General features: G+C 45.9%; 1 protein-coding gene across 1 annotated transcript; it reads right to left on the reverse strand.

Annotated features, from left to right (window-relative positions):
• Positions 1–12,459: 12,459 nt before the first annotated feature.
• LOC136653346 (vomeronasal type-2 receptor 26-like) lies at positions 12,460–17,859 on the reverse strand. The gene is made up of 3 exons (XM_066630255.1): positions 17,074–17,859; positions 13,722–13,848; positions 12,460–13,364 (listed from the first exon to the last, which is right to left on the reverse strand). The coding sequence occupies exons 1-3, from the start codon at positions 17,857–17,859 to the stop codon at positions 12,460–12,462; spliced, it is 1,818 nt and encodes a 605-aa protein (XP_066486352.1).
• Positions 17,860–21,039: the final 3,180 nt, after the last annotated feature.

The raw sequence follows: 21,039 nt of genomic DNA on the forward strand, positions 1-21,039 counted from the left end.
TAAAGAGGGGCAGGACTTCCGCTGTCAAGATAGTTTTGAAATGAAGTATGTACTATATACTACTCATTTCTTCCTTTGTCCTGAAGTAAGTCTTAGCTGCTGCAATGGATCTACTGTGCCTGTGATTTTGCTGGTGCAAGTCCAAATGGATATGTGTAGGTAGTTTGTGGCCAGAAAGGGAGATAGGACGCGTGTGGCCTCTGCAGACGCGTGTGGCATCTGGGACCCCAAGTGCCTCTGGGAACTAAGTGCCAGGTAAGGCACAAGAGTTTAGCATCTGGGCGAGGAGAAGGCAAGGAGACCTCTGAGTTTTGGAGAAGGAGAGGAGGAGGAGCAGGAGGAGGAGGTAAGTGTACTCATTCTAACGCTTTGTCTTTCTAACTCCCTGTCTTCTAACCTTAACCTTACCTTTAAAGCAACCTTAAATCAAAATTGAAAGTTAGCACCTAAGGGAGGTACATAGGGCTACTCTGAGCAGGAGCAGAGTCCTACTCGTGAGTAAGTGCCCAAGGGTCAGGCATTTAAATCAAAAGTGAAAGTTAGCTGCACCTAAGGTAGCACTTAATCGAAGGAAGGGAGGAGGATAAAGTGAAAAGCAGGTTTTCTACTTGTTTAAATTAAACCTATACTTAACCCAGGTTAAACCTAATCTAAGTTAGAACATAACCTAAACAGGTCAGTAAATTGGGACACAGGATCTAGAGAGCAATAAATAATTAAACAAACCCAAATAAAAACTAGCTTGAGGTTACAAAAACAGTCCAGCCTAAGAGAACAGAACTAGGAGGGAAAGGACCTAGGAAGGGCCAATTCCCAACCCATTAAGAGCCCCATTAGGCTAATCCAAGCAGTCCATTCAGGAGCCTGCAGAGTAGGTCACGCCCATCAGCAGCCATTTGCCTTCCTGAGCTTTTGTAAACTCACCTGGGAAGGCCAGCCCCCTTTCAACCAGGAAGGAAGGAGGGGGGAGGAGCCAGCCAGGAGTATAAAGCTAGGCAGGCCATCGCGTGAGGCTCTCTGCAGACGCGTGTGGCCTCTGGGACCCCCAGTGCCTCTGGGAACTAAGTGCCAGGTAAGGCACAAGAGTTTAGCATCTGGGCGAGTTCAGCAGCAGGGCGAGGAGGCCAGGGCCCCATACGCTGCCCTTCCTCTTCCCTAGAGAGAAGGGCTGCTATCCAGTGTACGGTTTTTAAAAGGACCCCTAAATAAAACAACAACAACAACAACAACAAAAAAGCTATGCAGTCAAACAGCCAGCAGCAGGGTGGGGGCTATCCAGTGTTCTGCATCGAGTGCCACATGTATGATTATATGCCTCTGGGGCATAAGTCATGGGTGTGTCCTCGGTGCAAGGAGCTCCAGGCTCTCAGGGAATGCGTCCGCTCCCTTGAAGCCTTGGTGGCCGACCTGGAGAAGCGCAGGCAGCCAGAGGAGGACCGTGGGGTGACTTCCGGGGACAATCAGGCTTCTTCCCAACCTCAGGCGTGCAGCTCCTCGGCTGCCCGGGTGGGAAGTCTCGGGACTGGAGGACGTCATCCTGGAGAGGAGGGAAACAATCCCCTAGGGGGGATCCCTTCTCCAGGGGATGGCCCCGTATCCGAGCGCACTCGGGATACTCCTCAGCGGGAGGGGGGTCGGGGGCTTCTTGTAGTGGGGGATTCGATTATTAGAAACATAGAGAGGGGGGTTTGCGACGGATGTGAGGACTGCATGGTGACTTGCCTGCCTGGTGCGAAGGTTGCGGACATCACTTCTCGTCTAGACAGGCTAGTAGACAGTGCTGGGGGAGAGGTAGCGGCTGTGGTGCATGTCGGCACCAACGACGTGGGCAAGTGTAGCTGGGAGGTCCTGGAGGCCAAATTTAGGCTTTTAGGCAGGAAGCTGAAAGCCAGGACCTCAAAGGTAGCGTTCTCTGAAGTGCTACCTGTTCCACGCGCAGGGCCAGCTAGGCAGGCGGAGATCAGGGGTCTCAATGCGTGGATGAGACGGTGGTGTAGGGAGGAGGGGTTTAGATTCGTTAGGCACTGGGGAACGTTTTGGGACAAGCGGGGCCTGTACAAGAGGGACGGGCTCCATTTGAACCAGAATGGAACCAGACTGCTGGCGCATAACATTAAAAAGGTGGCAGAGCAGCTTTTAAACTGATCCCTGGGGGAAGGCCGACAGGAGCCGAGGGGCATCCGGTTCGGGACTCCTCATCCCTATGGGATGAGGATGGGGAGGTTAGAGAACAACAAGACAAAGGCAGGGTAGGAGAAGAAATTGGGAAAGGTAGGGAGATGGGATGTGATAGACGGTTTGGCACAATGAGAGGATGCGGGGACAAAGGAGTGAATAAGCAGCCCATCCTGGGGCATTCCGTGTATAAATGCTTTTATGCGAATGCCCGAAGTCTACGAGCAAAGGTGGGAGAACTGGAATGTCTGGTGACAAGGGAAAATATTGACATAGTGGGCATAACGGAAACCTGGTGGAATGCGGAGAATCAGTGGGATACCGCAATCCCGGGCTATAAACTCTACAGGAGGGACAGGCAGGGGCGTGTTGGAGGTGGGGTGGCCCTTTATGTTAAGGAAGGGATAGAATCCAGCAAAGTAGAGATTGAAGGTGGGTCCGACTCCACCGTAGAATCTCTGTGGGTTAAATTACCAGGCTTGTGCAGCGATGTAATACTGGGGGCGTGCTATCGTCCTCCAGACCAGAAATCGGATAGGGACCTTGAAATGAGGAAACAGATCAGGGAGGTGACAAGGAAGGACAGGGTTGTAATCATGGGGGACTTCAATTATCCTCATATTGACTGGGTCAATTTGTGTTCTGGTCACGATAAGGAAACCGGATTTCTTGACGTGCTGAATGACTGTGGCTTAGATCAGCTAGTCAAGGAGCCCACCAGAGGACAGGTGACTCTGGATTTAATTTTGTGCGGTACGCAGGACCTGGTTAGAGATGTAAACGTTACTGAGCCATTGGGGAACAGTGATCATGCTGCGATCCGTTTTGATGTGCACGTTGGGGGAAGAATACTAAGCAAATCTCTAACAAAAACCCTTGACTTCCGACGGGCGGACTTCCCTCAAATGAGGAGGCTGGTTAGAAGGAGGTTGAAAGGGAGGGTAAAAAGAGTCCAGTCTCTCCAGAATGCATGGAGGCTGCTTAAAACAACAGTAATAGAGGCCCAGCAGAGGTGTATACCGCAAAGAAAGAAGGGTTCCACTAAATCCAGGAGGGTGCCCGCATGGCTAACCAGCCAAGTTAGAGAGGCTGTGAAGGGCAAGGAAGCTTCCTTCCATAAATGGAAGTCTTGCCCTAATGAAGAGAATAAAAAGGAACATAAACTGTGGCAAAAGAAATGTAAGAAGGTGGTAGGGGAGGCCAAGCGAGACTATGAGGAACGCATGGCCAGCAACATTAAGGGGAATAATAAAAGCTTCTTCAAATATGTTAGAAGCAGGAAACCCGCCAGAGAAGCGGTTGGCCCTCTGGATGGTGAGGGAGGGAAAGGGGAGATAAAAGGAGACTTAGAGATGGCAGAGAAATTAAATGAGTTCTTTGCATCTGTCTTCACGGCAGAAGACCTCGGGCAGATACCGCTGCCCAAACGGCCCCTCCTAACCGAGGAGTTAAGTCAGATAGAGGTTAAAAGAGAAGATGTTTCAGACCTCATTGATAAATTAAAGATCAATAAGTCACCGGGCCCTGATGGCATACACCCAAGGGTTATTAAGGAATTGAAGAATGAAGTTGCAGATCTCTTGACTAAGGTATGCAACTTGTCCCTCAAAACGGCCACAGTGCCAGAAGATTGGAGGATAGCAAATGTCACGCCTATTTTTAAAAAGGGAAAGAGGGGGGACCCGGGAAACTATAGGCCGGTCAGCCTAACATCCATACCGGGTAAGATGGTGGAATGCCTCATCAAAGATAGGATCTCAAAACACATAGACGAACAGGCCTTGCTGAGGGAGAGTCAGCATGGCTTCTGTAAGGGTAAGTCTTGCCTCACGAACCTTATAGAATTCTTTGAAAAGGTCAACAGGCATGTGGATGCGGGAGAACCCGTGGACATTATATATCTGGACTTTCAGAAGGCGTTTGACACGGTCCCTCACCAAAGGCTACTGAAAAAACTCCACAGTCAGGGAATTAGAGGACAGGTCCTCTCGTGGATTGAGAACTGGTTGGAGGCCAGGAAGCAGAGAGTGGGTGTCAATGGGCAATTTTCACAATGGAGAGAGGTGAAAAGCGGTGTGCCCCAAGGATCTGTCCTGGGACCGGTGCTTTTCAACCTCTTCATAAATGACCTGGAGACAGGGTTGAGCAGTGAAGTGGCTAAGTTTGCAGACGACACCAAACTTTTCCGAGTGGTAAAGACCAGAAGTGATTGTGAGGAGCTCCAGAAGGATCTCTCCAGACTGGCAGAATGGGCAGCAAAATGGCAGATGCGCTTCAATGTCAGTAAGTGTAAAGTCATGCACATTGGGGCAAAAAATCAAAACTTTAGATATAGGCTGATGGGTTCTGAGCTGTCTGTGACAGATCAGGAGAGAGATCTTGGGGTGGTGGTGGACAGGTCGATGAAAGTGTCGACCCAATGTGCGGCGGCAGTGAAGAAGGCCAATTCTATGCTTGGGATCATTAGGAAGGGTATTGAGAACAAAACGGTTAGTATTATAATGCCGTTGTACAAATCGATGGTAAGGCCACACCTGGAGTATTGTGTCCAGTTCTGGTCGCCGCATCTCAAAAAAGACATAGTGGAAATGGAAAAGGTGCAAAAGAGAGCGACTAAGATGATTACGGGGCTGGGGCACCTTCCTTATGAGGAAAGGCTACGGCGTTTGGGCCTCTTCAGCCTAGAAAAGAGACGCTTGAGGGGGGACATGATTGAGACATACAAAATTATGCAGGGGATGGACAGAGTGGATAGGGAGATGCTCTTTACACTCTCACATAATACCAGAACCAGGGGACATCCACTAAAATTGAGTGTTGGGCGGGTTAGGACAGACAAAAGAAAATATTTCTTTACTCAGCGCGTTGTCGGTCTGTGGAACTCCTTGCCACAGGATGTGGTGCTGGCGTCTAGCCTAGACGCCTTTAAAAGGGGATTGGACGAGTTTCTGGAGGAAAAATCCATTATGGGGTACAAGCCATGATGTGTATGCGCAACCTCCTGATTTTAGGAATGGGTTAAGTCAGAATGCCAGATGTAGGGGAGAGCACCAGGATGAGGTCTCTTGTTATCTGGTGTGCTCCCTGGGGCATTTGGTGGGCCGCTGTGAGATACAGGAAGCTGGACTAGATGGGCCTATGGCCTGATCCAGTGGGGCTGTTCTTATGTTCTTATGTTCTTAGGATATAAATGGAGGTGCTTTCAAAGATATCTGCTCTCTTCCTGATCATGGCATTGCCCCAACCCCACCCTGTTCTTCCCAACAAGCTGCACCTGTTGAAATTCGACCTAGTGCAGTTGTTTGATCTCTAGTCTTCATATTTCAAATAGCATGATGGGTACCAAACAAGAAATAACTTATGAGAAATTGCCTTTCTTCATTGCTGTTAGTCTCTGAAAATTAATTGCATTGTGTACAGGATGTAAAAGAGAGAGGACCCCACCAATGACAGCATCTCCTAGCCTAGTATCCCCATAGCTACCTTCAAATTCACATTCACTGGGCACATTCTCCCAACAGACAAGAGAATGGAGAAGCAGCAGCAAGAAGAGCAAAAACAACCACTGGGCTGCAAATGCATGTCTAACCCAGGTGCACCTGAACTTCTGCATCCTGAACTACAGTTCCAGCTACAATGATATCTCTGTGGCTGGCATCCTGATGGAACCTCACAGGAACCTCACTCAGCAGCATGTGTGGTCACAGAGATGTCTCCCCAAAATGTTTTGAAGCAGAAATGTTCGGTGATCTCTGTTCTTCCATGGGGCACTGATACAGTTCAGAATAGATCCGCCTCCTTTTGAAATATGTATGCATTTCTTACCAACTGCGCAAGGAAGGAAATAATAGTACTTTGGATAATTACAGAGTATCTAAACGTCTCCCTGATCCTCTTAGTGAAATGAAAAACATAAATGTTTACAAAGATCAAATGGTATGCAATTTTGTGGAAGGGAGTCTGAACTGGGATCATGGGGAAATGTGGGTTGCTTTCATTGTGATCCCCATTCAGATTTCACCTCTTTCCATAGATTAATTGCTATATGTTAGATAAATCTGATAAAGGAGTGCTAGGCAGATGGGCCAAATTTTATTATACTACATATGAAAAATGGTCTGTTGGAATTTTTTTAAAAAACAGTGGGGATAGTATTTAATGTTACAAAACAATGGTGGATGGTAGGGGGGTTTAGGACTTTAGGACATATGGTTACATTTCCAGTCATGCTCCTGTGTGAAAATTTAAACAGAAAGAAACACCAAATGGTTTGTCAATGCAAACATTGTTCTGTTTAAAATCGTGCAGCAGTTCCCAAACTGTGAGTCTGAAACCCACCAGTGGGACTTGACCCCATTTTTGTTTGAGTGTGAAACTGACAGGGCAGACTGTGCATCAAGGGTGCAACAAGTTGCTAATCAGGAGGGGGGAGAGCACTCCTGCCCAATCACCATTATAGCCACATTCCTTGGCATTTATAAATCAGGCTGCAGCCTCTAGGGCAGGGGTGCTCACACTTTTTTGGCTCGAGAGCTACTTTGAAACCCAGCAAGGCCCGGAGATCTACCAGAGTTTTTTTTACAATGTTTGAGCCATCATAACATATAACATTTATGTGTACAATGTATGTTGGTGTACCTTGAGCCCCACTGAGTATAACAGGACTTACTCCTGAGTAGACATGCCTAGGATTAGGCTGTGAGGCTGCAATCCTAGCCACACTTACCTGGGAGTAAGCCCCATTGAATACAATGGGCCTTACTCCCGGCGTTTCCTCCCAGAGGCACCTGAAGGGGGGGTTGGCACTCCGCGATCTACTCATTTTGCCTCGCGATCTACCGGTAGATCACGATCCACCTATTGTGCACCCCTGCTCTAGGACCTCTAAAAAGTTTGCAAACCACTGGAATATTGTATAGTGGTGAGATCGGGAGTAGAACCAACGCAAAGTCCTAAAGAACTGCGGCCACATCCTCAAACTTTTACTCCATTTGCCAGGTCCTCCAACTGCTATTTGACTTCTAAAAAAATAAAAAAGAAGGCAAAGCAGCCATCCCATGCTATGAATTTAGTGTTATATATTATTTACTCTGGCACTGACTCGGGTCTGAGGCCACTAACTCAGAAAGGAGTCCCCACACATGCAAAATCAAGTCTGTCTCTGTCTGGGTGTAGTAGTTGGCAACCTTCACTCTCGAAAGACTCTGGTATCACACTCTGAATGGTGGTTCGGGAACAGTGTCTAGTGTGGCTGAAGAGGCCATTCGGAAGTGACAATCCCTTCCACACCGGGAGCAAGTGCAGTCTGTCCCTGGTCTGTCTCCCTGGCTATGGGCCTTCCTTCTTTGCCTCTTAGCCTCAGACTGTTGGCCAAGTGTCTCTTCAAACTGGGAAAGGCCATGCTGCACAGCCTGCCTCCAAGCAGGCCACTCAGAGGCCAGGGTTTCCCGCCTGTTGAGGTCCACTCCTAAGGCCTTCAGATCCCTCTTGCAAATGTCCTTGTATCGCAGCTGTGGTCTACCTGTAGGGCGCTTCCCTTGCACAAGTTCTCCATAGAGGAGAACCTTTGGGATCTGGCCATCATCCATTCTCACAACATGACCCAGCCAACACAGGCGTCTCTGTTTCAGCAGTGCATACATGCTAGGGATTCCAGCACGTTCCAGGACTGTGCTGTTTGGAACTTTGTCCTGCCAGGTGATGCCAAGTATGCATCGGAGATAGTGCATGTAGAAAGCATTCAGTTTCCTCTCCTGTTGTGAGCGAAGAGTCCATGACTCGCTGCAGTACAGAAGTGTACTCAGGAAGCAAGCTCTGTAGACCTGGATCTTGGTATGTTCCATCAGCTTTTTGTTGGGTGTGCTTGCTTACTTTTTCTGAGGTGTGAAAGACATTGTGGGGCCATCATTCAGACCGGGCAAGCAGCAGGGCATTTCCAGCCGGGAGGCAGGGAAGATTAATGTTTTGGTTTTGCATTGAGAAACAGGTGGGGGGAGGCAGGTGGGCTCTCTTGTCCATCTCTAAAGGAACCAGTGATAATTGGAAGAAGGTTTTTTCCTTGGACGAGTGAGGGAAGAAGGTGGCGGGGGTAGTGGTGGTGGTAATTCATAGCCATCCAGGAGTCATGGCATGGTTTCAGCAGGCTCATTGAATGACTGGTCACAAAGAAACTACTTATGAGTAGAGCTGCAAAGGAGTGGGTCATACTGGTAAGCCTGCCTGCTGCTGCATGTGACCCTCCTCCATCGTGCCACTTCTGTCTGCGCACTCACAGTTTGTTCCACCCCTCCCACCTTGTTTACATATATGATGGGGACATCAGTGGAGTATTAAATGAGAACTCCAACATACACATAAACACACACCCTGGTAGCAGCTCCATTATTGTCCACAGAGCTTCAGTTGCCTTTTTTACCTAAAAACTCCAGACTTGAGTCTTTTAGAGTCCCCAGAATGCTCTAGGCAACTCGGAAAGTCCGCTTGTTTGGGCTCCTTTTTGAGTCAAATTAAAGGGGGTGGAGACTCACAACTTGACTCAAATCAAGCTGCACTGGTTTTGCCCATCTCTGCATTTGTACACCTTATTGGTTGCCTGCTGTGTCACAATAACACATCATTGGTTCTTGGAACAATCAGTGTTATTGGTGAGTTTTGAGTTCAGCAAATTCACTTTTTGTTACATAAGGCAGTTGTGTTTTCTTTTGGGGGGGTTAAATGGCCCAATGTATGAAAGAATACAGATAATTCAACATGGCTTGTTTCGTTTATGTTCTGCATGCAATCACTATTCCCATATATAACATTCAAATCCCATATAACATGATGCTATTATTCATAAATATGAAGAGTCTAAAAGGTTTCCAAAATGTCATCCACTAGTGGTTCCATCCCCCTGAGGGTGTCAGCTGATGCAGTACACACCTTCCACACCGCTTCATTATACCACAGAAGGCATATCTCAATTTCTCTCTTTCTGACCCATTGACCCCACCAGTGCAGCAGAGTTGGGCACTTATTCTGGTCTAATGCATCAACCTAGAGCTCATTATGACTGTGTGGCTGAGATCTAGATGATGAATATTGAAAGAAAAGGGCCCATTCTAAGTGTACTGTAAGTGTACTGTGGTAAAAGTAATGAGAAGCAGCACTTTATAATGCTCCGAAGAAATTGGGTTATTGAATCATGATCAGAAATATCCATGACTGGAAAAAAACTCAGACATATAGAAAATTTCCAATAGTTTGGATTACAAAGATTCCCTTCCTCTACTCAGAAAAAAGTGTTCTTCTTGTTAAACTAGGACTACATGGAGCAGTGATGGCTAACCTTTTAGAGACCGAGTGCCCAAAATGCAACCCAAAACCCACTTATTTATCACAAAGTGCCAACACGGCAATTTAACCTGAATATTGAGGTTTTAGTTTAGAAAAAACAACTCATGCATTAACATCTTTTACCCACTATTATTCATAACCCTTAATGAACTTTTCCTCTAGAAATTTGTCCAATCCCTTCTTAAAGGCATCTAGGCAAGTTGTCATCACTGCTTCCTGTGGCAAAGAGTTCCACAGACTAATTACATGCTGGGCAAAGAACTATTGCCAGGGAGGGGATGGCTGCAAGACCTTGCCACTGCTCATTTTCTCAAACAAGAAAATATATTTTTTTAAAAAGACCCACCCACAGAAGTGGGCTCTAAGGCTGCAATCCCAACCACTGTTTCCTAGGAGTAAGCCTCATTGACTCTAATGGGGCTTACTTCTGAGTAGATATGCACAGGAGTGGGCTCCAAGGCTGCAATCCCAGCCACTCTTTACTCAGAAGTAAGTCCCATTAGAGTGGATGAGGCTTACTCCCAGGAGACATGCACAGGAACAGACTCCAATCCCAGGCACCCTTTCCTGGGAGTAAGCCTCATCCACTGTAATGGGGCTTAGTTCTGAGTAGACATGCATAGGAGTGGGCTCTCAGGCTGCAATTCCAGCCATGCTTTCCTGGGAGCAAGCCCCAATGACTTTAATGAGACTGACTCCTGAGTAGACATGCATAGAAGTGGGCTCTCAAGCTGCAATCCCAGCCATGCTTTCCTGGTAGCAAGCCCCAATGACTCTAATGGGGCTTACTTCTGTGTAGATATGCACAGGAGTGGGCTCCAAGGCTGCATTCCCAGCCACTCTTTACTCAGAAGTAAGCCCCATTAGAGTGGATGAGGCTTACTCGCAGGAGACACGCACAGGAGCAAACTCCAATCTCAGGCACCCTTTACTGAGATTACAGCCTCATCCACTCTAATGGGGCTTACTTCTGAGTAGACATGCATAGAAGTGAAAGACATGCAGTCTTTCAGGCTACAAACTTTTCCGAGTGGTAAAGACCAGAAGTGATTGTGAGGAGCTCCAGAAGGATCTCTCCAGACTGGCAGAATGGGCAGCAAAATGGCAGATGCGCTTCAATGTCAGTAAGTGTAAAGTCATGCACATTGGGGCAAAAAATCAAAACTTTAGATATAGGCTGATGGGTTCTGAGCTGTCTGTGACAGATCAGGAGAGAGATCTTGGGGTGGTGGTGGACAGGTCGATGAAAGTGTCGACCCAATGTGCGGCGGCAGTGAAGAAGGCCAATTCTATGCTTGGGATCATTAGGAAGGGTATTGAGAACAAAACGGTTAGTATTATAATGCCGTTGTACAAATCGATGGTAAGGCCACACCTGGAGTATTGTGTCCAGTTCTGGTCGCCGCATCTCAAAAAAGACATAGCGGAAATGGAAAAGGTGCAAAAGAGAGCGACTAAGATGATTACGGGGCTGGGGCACCTTCCTTATGAGGAAAGGCTACGGCGTTTGGGCCTCTTCAGCCTAGAAAAGAGACGCTTGAGGGGGGACATGATTGAGACATACAAAATTATGCAGGGGATGGACAGAGTGGATAGGGAGATGCTCTTTACACTCTCACATAATACCAGAACCAGGGGACATCCACTAAAATTGAGTGTTGGGCGGGTTAGGACAGACAAAAGAAAATATTTCTTTACTCAGCGCGTGGTCGGTCTGTGGAACTCCTTGCCACAGGATGTGGTGCTGGCGTCTAACCTAGACGCCTTTAAAAGGGGATTGGACGAGTTTCTGGAGGAAAAATCCATTATGGGGTACAAGCCATGATGTGTATGCGCAACCTCCTGATTTTAGGAATGGGTTAAGTCAGAATGCCAGATGTAGGGGAGAGCACCAGGACGAGGTCTCTTGTTATCTGGTGTGCTCCCTGGGGCATTTGGTGGGCCGCTGTGAGATACAGGAAGCTGGACTAGATGGGCCTATGGCCTGATCCAGTGGGGCTGTTCTTATGTTCTTATGTTCTTACAATCCAAGCCACACTTTCCTGGGAACAAGCCCCAATGACTCTAATGGGACTTCCTTCTGAGTAGACATGCATGGGCTTGGGCTCTTAAACTACCAGCACCCCCCCCCTTTGATTAGGGCTGCAATCCTACCCTCACTTTCCTGGGAGTAAGCCCCACTGACTACAGTGAACTTACTTCTGAGTAGACATGCAATCCTACAGTAGGATTGGGCTCTGAGGCTGCAATCCCAGCCATGCTTTCCTTGGAGCAAACCCCAAGCAGCAGCAGCAGCTTTGCTGAGCCCACCCAACACGCTGGCTGCGTGCGAGCCTTCCGCCTTACCCCAGACAGGGGAGGAAGGAAGCGCTCCCATTGGGCTGCTGGTGGTGACTCCTCCCCAGGGGCCTGGCTCTTCCCCCTGCTGTCCGTTCCTCCCCCCCCCCCGTTGGCCTCATACCTCCCTCCTTTGCCCCAGCTGCTGGAGCCTTCCAGGGGTGGTGAGCAGAGGCTTGTGCCTGGCAGCTGGAGCGATGGCTTCGAGTGCTCACCAACAATGTTCTGCATGCCCTCCGTGGCATGTGTGCCATAGGTTAGCCATCATTGACATGGAGGAAGATTCTTCTCTTAGAAGATGGAACCCTTTGGGTTCGTTTGGTGACCCTGTGCTGCCTTAGTATCATGCCTTTAGATGAAGTTTCAATTTCCTTGTTTCAACATTTTGACTTCTGTGTTGTGTCTGTATCCTGCAATATTAACGTTATCCTTGGATAGCTACCAAGGATATGCAACTATTGCTTCTGAAATGATTTCACATCCCACCATGTACATTCCAAACCAAAGAATCTGGACTGAGATAAAAATGTGATATGCTGTGCTCTAGTATTCGTGCTGTATGGAAACAGAGAGAGAAAAACATGCAAAACAACTATCATCTTGGAATTGGATTTAATTACTTCTTTTCTCTGTTAGCAGCTGCTTGGAGTTGAGAGCTGGTTTTAGCGCAATAACATAGCATTTAGGGAGAAAAATGCAAATCAGGAGGCCAGTGTTGGAGGCCAAGATGGCAAAGACCTCCACGGCCACCACGTCTTTCCCCTTGCTGCTTAGGTAAGCAGGAATGAAGGAGATCCACACACTGCAGAAGACCAGCATGCTGAAGGTGATGAATTTGGCTTCATTGAAAGTATTTGGCAGTTTTCGGGCAAGGAAAGCGACTGTGAAGCTGGTGAGGGCCAGAAAACCAACGTAGCCCAGGACAGAATAGAGCATGATGATCGACCCTTCATTACATTTCACTATGATGTGCTCAGTCTGGGAGTGCATGTCAACATCTGGAAACGGAGGAGAGGTGGACAACCATACAGTGCAAATCCCCACCTGAATGAGGGAACAGGAAAGAACAATGGAGTGAGCCACTTTTTTCCCCAGCCATTTCCTCATCCTGTTCCCTGGCTGGGTGGCCATGAATGCCAGGACCACAGTGATGGTTTTTGCCAAAACAGAAGAAATTGCCACAGAGAAATTGATGCCAAAAGCCAATTGTCGGAGAAGGCAGGAGACCTTTCCAGGTTTGCCAATGAAGAGCAGTGAGGAAAGGTAGCAAAGCAGGATGGAGCTGAGAAGAATGCAGGTGAGGTTTTGATTGTTGGCTTTGACAATGGGAGTGTTCCAGTTCTTTAAAAAGATCAGTATCACCAAAACTGTCACAGCTGTAAAGGACAAAGCGATGGAAACCAAACCGATTCCTAAGGGCTCATTGTAGTTTAAGAAGGCCATGCGTTTGGGGATACATTGATCTTGGTTCTTGTTTGGGTACTGATCTTCTGGGCATATGACGCAATGAACTGCATCTGAAGAGGACAAAGAGAGTGACAGTAACTCTATTAAGACATAAGAATGATGGGAGGTTAGAAGCAAATATTGGAGAATTCTTCATTTTCCTTTTTTGAACTTCATTGCCTAGGGACGGGGGGATGACCAAATGCAGCAAGGCGTAGGCATCTTTGGGATTAATGTGATGGAATGCCTCTGAAGTCTTTCAAGGTGCCTCCCTTGTTGCAGCTGTAATCAGTGTTCCCTTTAAGAAGCAGTGCATCATAAATTAAGTGTTTGGAGAAGAGCAGGCCAATACAAAGACATATGTTATGGTTTTAGGGTGGACTAATATATGCAACTATTTCCTGGAAAATCTGTGCACTGCCACTTACCTGTCTGGTTAGACATCATATCATCAGGACATGGAGTACAATCATAGCAACAGATTGCTTCCCCCTCTCGAACCACCTTGCTGTGTCCAACACAGCAGCTCTCAACACAGGTTGAACGAGGCAGATTCTGAGAACAAAGAATGGGGAGAAACGCTGAAGCCAACATTGGATGCCCACCAGCATGACCATCCTTCCTTTTCAGTGCACATCACCTTATCAAGAGCAGCTCACCTGACCAGCAACAGATTACTCCCCTGCTGTGAGTGACCTCTTGAAGACTCCTGTTCTATTGGATTTCAGGGAGTGTTCTATTCTCACATTTTGGTAGAGAGGTTTCTTTTTCCTACCAAGGCTCAAAAGAGCTCAGGGCAGAGCCAAATGCAACAGGAAATACGTCAGTATTTGGTTTTATTCCCAAAGGGCCCTTTGATAGCAGAAAACTTAGCATGCTTTTATTTCATCAGGGAACTGGCCCATCACACTGGCATTCCTGGCGCCTGTGCTGTCCCAGGCCAGGACCACAGAATGCTGCCCGTCCCAGTGGTTGCTACCTCTTACCATCACATCCAGGAGGCATATGTCTTCCTCTGGCCTTCTGGAGGCCTTCAAGTGCTTTTAAACATCACTTCCAGTTTTTGTCAGAAAACCAGAAGTGACAGTTTGCAGGGTTTTTCAGAGGGTCTTGTGCCATCATCCCAGTTCCCGGAAGGACTTCAGAGCGAAGCCAAAAATGGTGATTGAGAGATGTGGATGGTGGTGGGGTGCAAATGGCAGCTAAGTTTGGTTCAGGATTGATTAGGTCGGTCAGGTGTGTCCCCATTCACTTCACTTCATTTTAAACATATTAAACTTGATGCTACCATGGTATACATGTTGGGAAATGTGGCAGATCTGACATGTGCAACCTCCACAGCCTCAAGAATGCCTCCGGAGATCAGCCAAAAGCAGTGGTGAGGAGGCATGGATGGCAGCAGGGGTGAGGATGGTGGCATGGGGGCTGGCCAGCTCTGAGGGGTGGCGCCCCATGGCATTTTGCCTCTTCCCCAGGTACGCCAGTGCCCAATAGATTCTGAAGAGGTAATGTCTAAGAATAAAAAATGGGAACAAAAGTAGAAGCTCTTTTAATGTCCCCCACTATGACCATCCTTCTTTTTCCAGTAGGCTTCAACTTGTTGAAACTTGTACATGGGACACAAGCTTGAGGTCAGACCCACCTCAAAACCCAGCTATCTATTTGATATTTATCTCAATGTTTATCTCAATATAGGTATTTAGTTAATCAATATGACATGCTATGTGCCTTGCAAATATGTCTAAAATAGTTTTGTTCTGTGTTTTATTTATTTTAGCCCTGAGACCCACTTTTTAGAGTGACAATCTATTGGGACCCACAAGAAGTGATGTCATTAACCTGGAAGTGATCTTATGGCTTCTAGTGACATCATCAAGCAGGAACATTTTTAACTCCCCCATACAACAAAATTAGAGTAAATAAGTACATTAAAAGATTACAGATTGACTTAAAATAAAGAACAACCCTCCCAAGCAGTTGCCAATCTGTTTTTTAAAAATGCCCCAAACACCACAAAGGCTGCAATCCTATTCACACTTACCTGGGTGTTATCCCCATTGACTATCATTGTTAAAAGCATATCCATAATAGCCTGTTAAAAGTGCAGATCGGTAACATTTCCACAAATGCAGTCACATGCATCTAATATATTAAAAATAAAATACACCTTGAAATGAATGGAGGCCCACGTGAAATTGGCTCATGACCCACCTCGTGGGTCCTGACCCACAGTTTGAGGATTCAATTCAGCACAGTGAGACTTACTTCTGAGTAGGCAGGCATAGGATTGCTCTGTAAGGGTACAATCCTGTAGTCACCCTGCACTGCCAGAACTCACATTCCAGCATTGCAGGGCACTTTCTGGCAGCACAAAAGCCGGGACACTGTTGCGTGCTGTCAGGCCACTGCCACAAATGGTGAGCAGCGCAGACGGCACAGCTGTGGCTTCAGGAGTATCTACCAACCCAAGTAAGTTGTTGCCAGGGGTGGGCCATGGGCAGAGAGGAAGAGTAATGGGGCACTTCAGGAGAGGAAACCGGGGTGTGTCAGGGAAGGAAAGGGTTGATCTGATGGCAGTCATGCATTTCAGATCAGATCCCCTATTTTTCAACCTGCTCCACCCTTCAGATCTCCTTGGGCTTTTACCAATTATGTAGCTGGCATAGGTACGAAGAGACCCATAAGCTGTCAGGGGGCCTAAGCAGAGGTAAGGGGAAAATATGTTCCCTTACATCTCAAAGGCCTCATAGCATCATTCCCCCACCATAGCATAGCGTCCAGGAACGCTCTAGTGCTCAGGAATGCTTGGGTGGTGTAGGTAAAATCATGTTCCCAGGCAACCTTGCTGAAGGATTTTAGCCCTACCTGCTTAAATCTGCTATTCCACACAATGGCATCATCCTGGATGGTAAACTCTTGACTTGGAGACATCTTTCCAACTTGAATCTTAAGGAAGGATTGATTAGGGAAAGTGACCCAGTTGATGACATCAAGTCCAGATGACAATCCCTCATGGGCAAACCAGACTTCATAGCCAGCACCATTGTTAAAGCGGACATTTTTCAGAAAAGAGTGCATCTAGATTGGACAAAAATGGAAAATAGAAAACAGCTGATAGCTTCATATTGTACACTGTATTACCAAACCCCTCGTCAAAAAAAGGTACCTGTAAACCTAAGATGTACAAGTTACAAGAGCCTTTTAGTCATTCATTAAAAACAGAATAGGCTTGGCAGATCTTCCTCATTTTCCTCTCTTAGCTCACCATCATGTCCAACATTTTGTTATCTATGGGCCCAATCCTGTTCAGCTTTCTAGTACTGATGCCAATGGGGCATGCACTACATCCTGCAGTGTGGGGGTAGTCACTGAGACCAAGGGGCAACAAAGCAACTGCATTGGTGCTAAAAAGCTGGATGGGTTGAGCCCTATTGAAGTATTACATTTGTTCCTCTACTCAATGGTTTTCAGGGAGCTTTGTGTTAACAATGCTAGTGGCTGGTTTTCACAATTAAATATTTATATTCCACCTTTCTTTCATTTTGTAACTTAAAGCATTGCATCTGGGATACCCAGTTTGTCTTCAAAGTCCTGCAAGATCCAGATCTGCTTAGCTTCAGCAGTGTGTCCACCCCATGTGCCCAGGGACATGATTTCACCCGCACCACCCATACCATCCACAGCAATTTCATTTAGAAGAACTTTTCATTCTGCTCAGTAGCAAGTTTCTTCCTAGTAGCAGTATCATACATAACCATATCAATACAGTGAGGAATATACCTGCCAAGGTTCAATGTTCAACAGTTTGGATGTGTCTCTGTTCAACATTGTTTTTGGTCTGGGCATATATGTGGCATTTAAAGCATGCGCTACAGCATAGAGAGCATTGTAAATACGGTAGCTCTGATCACTCATCTCCATCTCAAAAGTAGACTGAGGCAGGCTCTCCAGTTTCTCCTCTCCTGTACAGTGTTTACAAGTTTCAAATTGCCCATCATGGCAACAGCTGAATGCATATTTGTAGAAAATGCAGAGAAAACGTGTGAGTGACTTATCAGGCTTTAGAGTCTGAAGGAAGTCCTGGAATCCTGGCACAGGCCTTGTGGAGGCTGTGAATGACAAAGTCCCATGGAATGTTTTTACACAGAAGCCTTCAGTTTCAATAACGCTGACGAAATCCCACTGAGGTGGTGTGATCCAAACCTTCCCTATAAGACGTCTATGTATAAATTCTTCTATATATAAAATAATTTCCAATGGTTCCAGAGTTTGAGCGTCCCCGTCAACAATAACAACATTGACTGTCGTGGATAAAAGTGTGGAGCGTATCCTCAATATGTTTTGCAATAATGCATTTTGAGTGGTATCCAAATTAAGATCCTTGAGAACGCCTGTTCTTTCTAAGAAGGCAACACAAATGCTGTTCCGGGCCAGCAATGGCGTCAGCCTTTGCAGGAAGCCTTCTCCACTATCATCATCTGAAACAATGAGACCAATCCATGTCCATTGGAAATGCAGTAGTAGCTGGACTATGCCGGTGTGCAGAGTACCTTCCCTTATTGTCATCCAGTATATAAAAGGAAAATTATTTCTTGTTACTGGCATCTCATATGTTCCATAGGTAATCTAACTGGGGGAAACATAACTCATAACAGGTTTGAAAATTAACCTCAGTTTTCCATACCAAAGTGTTTATTAAAATCCAGACTTGCTTTATTGATGATACTCTAAGTCAGTGGTTCTCACACATTTAACACCGGGACCCACTTTATAGAATGAGAATCTGTCAGGACCCACCGGAAGTGATGTCATGATAGGACGTGACATCATCAAGCAGGAAATTTTTTAACAATCCTAGGCTGCAATCCTACCCACACTTACAAGTAAGTCCCATTTACTATCATTGTTAAAAGATTATACATAGTAGCTTTTTAAAACCTTGTTAAAAGGTCCCCAAATGCAGTCACATACCATAGTAGCATCAAGTCTAATATATTAAAAATGAGATATTGAAAGGAATGGGGACCCACCTGAAAAGGGCTCACAACCCACCTATTGGGTCCCGACCCACAGTTTGAGAAACACTGTTCTAAGTATACTGAACAATGTATCTTTGTAGACATTCCCATCAATAAATTATAGTAAGTCTGCAATCCTATACACACTTTCCTGGGAGGAAGCCCCATCAAACACAATGAGACTTACTTCTGAGTAGTCATGCATAAGGTTGTGCTCCAAATGTGTTATAACACATTTCCTTTCACCATGTCCACAAGCCATCATTTAATGTCCTGAAATGGGTAACATCTTTGATTCAGACCAAGCTATTGTTTTGCCGAGCTTCAAGTTTCCATTTTTTGAAAGATTAAAATCACCTCTTTGGTTTGCATCCCCAGAATATGATACATGACTAAGCAGTATTGAAATCCGTGTGACCAGATTGGCGTGCTTAAGCTTAAGAATGGTGTATATAATGGGCTGCATTTATGACACATTTTCTTGGGATACAAACCTGGGTGCTATACACTGAAAAGCATATTTAGGGCAGGAGGTCTGGCTCAGTGGTAGAGCTGCTGCCTTGTATGCCTGAAGATCTGGGGACACCAGTTTGAAGCAACCAGAACTATCTGAGAGCTGTCAACATGTTGATAACGAGTTGACCATCAGTGGCAGGGAGGAGTTGCTGTCAAGTTGCATTGGAGGTGAAGCAGCCAGAGGGAGGCCAGACTGGGAAGGAATTCAGCTGTAATGAGGCTTTCTATGAAAGATCAGAACTATTCTATTATAAAGGTTCTTAGGGGGTTTGGAAAACCTTGCTATGCAAACCACCGTGAATTAAAGTCTGAGGAGAAATCTGATGTCGAAAAAGGCAGTAAAAAACCCACAGGCAGCACAAAAAGGCAGCACAAAAAACCCACAACATTTATCAGCTGGTTAATCCTCATCCACATGGACATCTGCCTGACATCTAGGTGTAGATGAGGTACCGACCAAGGATGGATGCTGTGCCAATCATGATGGTCTTCTGTAATAGGACTGGTGCTATTGCCGGGGCATCCAGTTGTGCAAAGTACTCGTTAAATTGTGTTGATGATGATGATGATGATGATGATGATGATGATGATGATGATGATACTTGCATTGGTACAACAGTTCCAACAAACTACCCAGTTCCACAAGAATCAGCGATTGTTCTACAAATCGCTCCAAAAAGGAAGTGTAGTACAGAACAACGAGGGTCCAAATAATGAAGAGACTTTAAAATTCTGGAAAGACATCTGGGAGAACCCGGTTGAACAAAAGAAAGATGCTTCCTGGATTAAGGATGTTAACAAGAACAACAGCGAGAAACAAATGGATAATGTAATTACAGAGCAAAGGGTAAAACAACATGCAAAGACTGTTAAAAACTGGAGCGCACCTGGACCAGATGAAGGACATGGGTTCTGGCTGGAATACTTGAGTAGTCTCCATCACCGCATTGCAGTGCAATTCAATCACATGCTCCAAAATGCAACTACTGAAGATTGGATGACAAAAGGGCAAACTTTTTTGATCCTGAAAGATGTGGAAAAAGGCAATGTGCCCAGCAACTATCACCCTATTACGTGCCTTCCAACTACCTTCAGGCTTCTCACAAAAATCATTGCAACTTCGAGATACAACCACCTGATGCTACATTCTCTCCACCCAACCGAGCAAAAAGGCAACTTTAAGGAATCCAGAGGCACAAAAGACCAACCTCTGATAGATAAAATGATCTTGAAAAACTGTAAACAACGACAAACGAACCCCAGTATGGCCTGGATTGATTACAAGAAGGCCTTTGACTCCTTGCCTCACAGCTGGATCAACACCTGCCTGGAAAACTACAGAATCAGTGAAAACATCCAAAAGTTCATAAAACAGAGTATGAAAAAGTGGACTACTATTTTATTGGTTAATGGAGAAGAAATAGGCCAAGTCAACATCAAGAGAGGAATTTTTCAGGGTGATTCATTGTCACCCCTGTTGTTTAACATTGCTCTTATTCCTCTGACAGATATTTTGAACCAAACAGGACTGGGCCATAACATATCAGTGCAGGCAGGCAAAAGAAGTCACCTTCTGTATATGGACGACTTGAAATTATAAGCCAGAAGCCCTGTTGAACTCAAGTCCTTGTTGAATACAGTGCGGATCTTCAGTACAGACATACAGATGAATTTTGGACTTGATAAATATGCAATATTGTAATTGCAGCATGGGAAAGTTCAGCAGCTGGAAGGTATCGAACTTGCCAACGGTGACATAATAAAAGTGCTTGCACATGATGGCTAGTACAAATATCTTGGCATACTTGAATGCGACAATATACTGCACTTAAGAGTAAAAAATGTGACCCAGCGACAGTACTTAAGGAGAGTTCAGTTTTAAATCAAAACTGAACTCTGGGAACATCATAAAGGCAATAAATACATGGTCCTTTCCAGTGATTAGGTATTCAGCTGGCATGGTTGAATGGACCCAAAATGAACTTGAGACTCTTGACCGAAAAACCCATAAACTGATGAACATTTACCACTCGCTGCATCCTAGTAGTGACGTTGACCAACTGTACCTACCGAGGAAGTTCGGGGCCGGGGGCTTTTGCAAGTACAACAAACAGTAGAAGAGGAAAAGCAAGGACTGAATGACTATATCATGAGAAGCTTGGGAAATCTGATAAAAGCAGTTCAGTTGGAAAATCTGATGAAAGTTACAGAA

The sequence above is a fragment of the Tiliqua scincoides genome, chromosome 5 (assembly GCF_035046505.1).
Source record: "Tiliqua scincoides isolate rTilSci1 chromosome 5, rTilSci1.hap2, whole genome shotgun sequence".
Lineage (NCBI taxonomy): Eukaryota > Metazoa > Chordata > Lepidosauria > Squamata > Scincidae > Tiliqua > Tiliqua scincoides.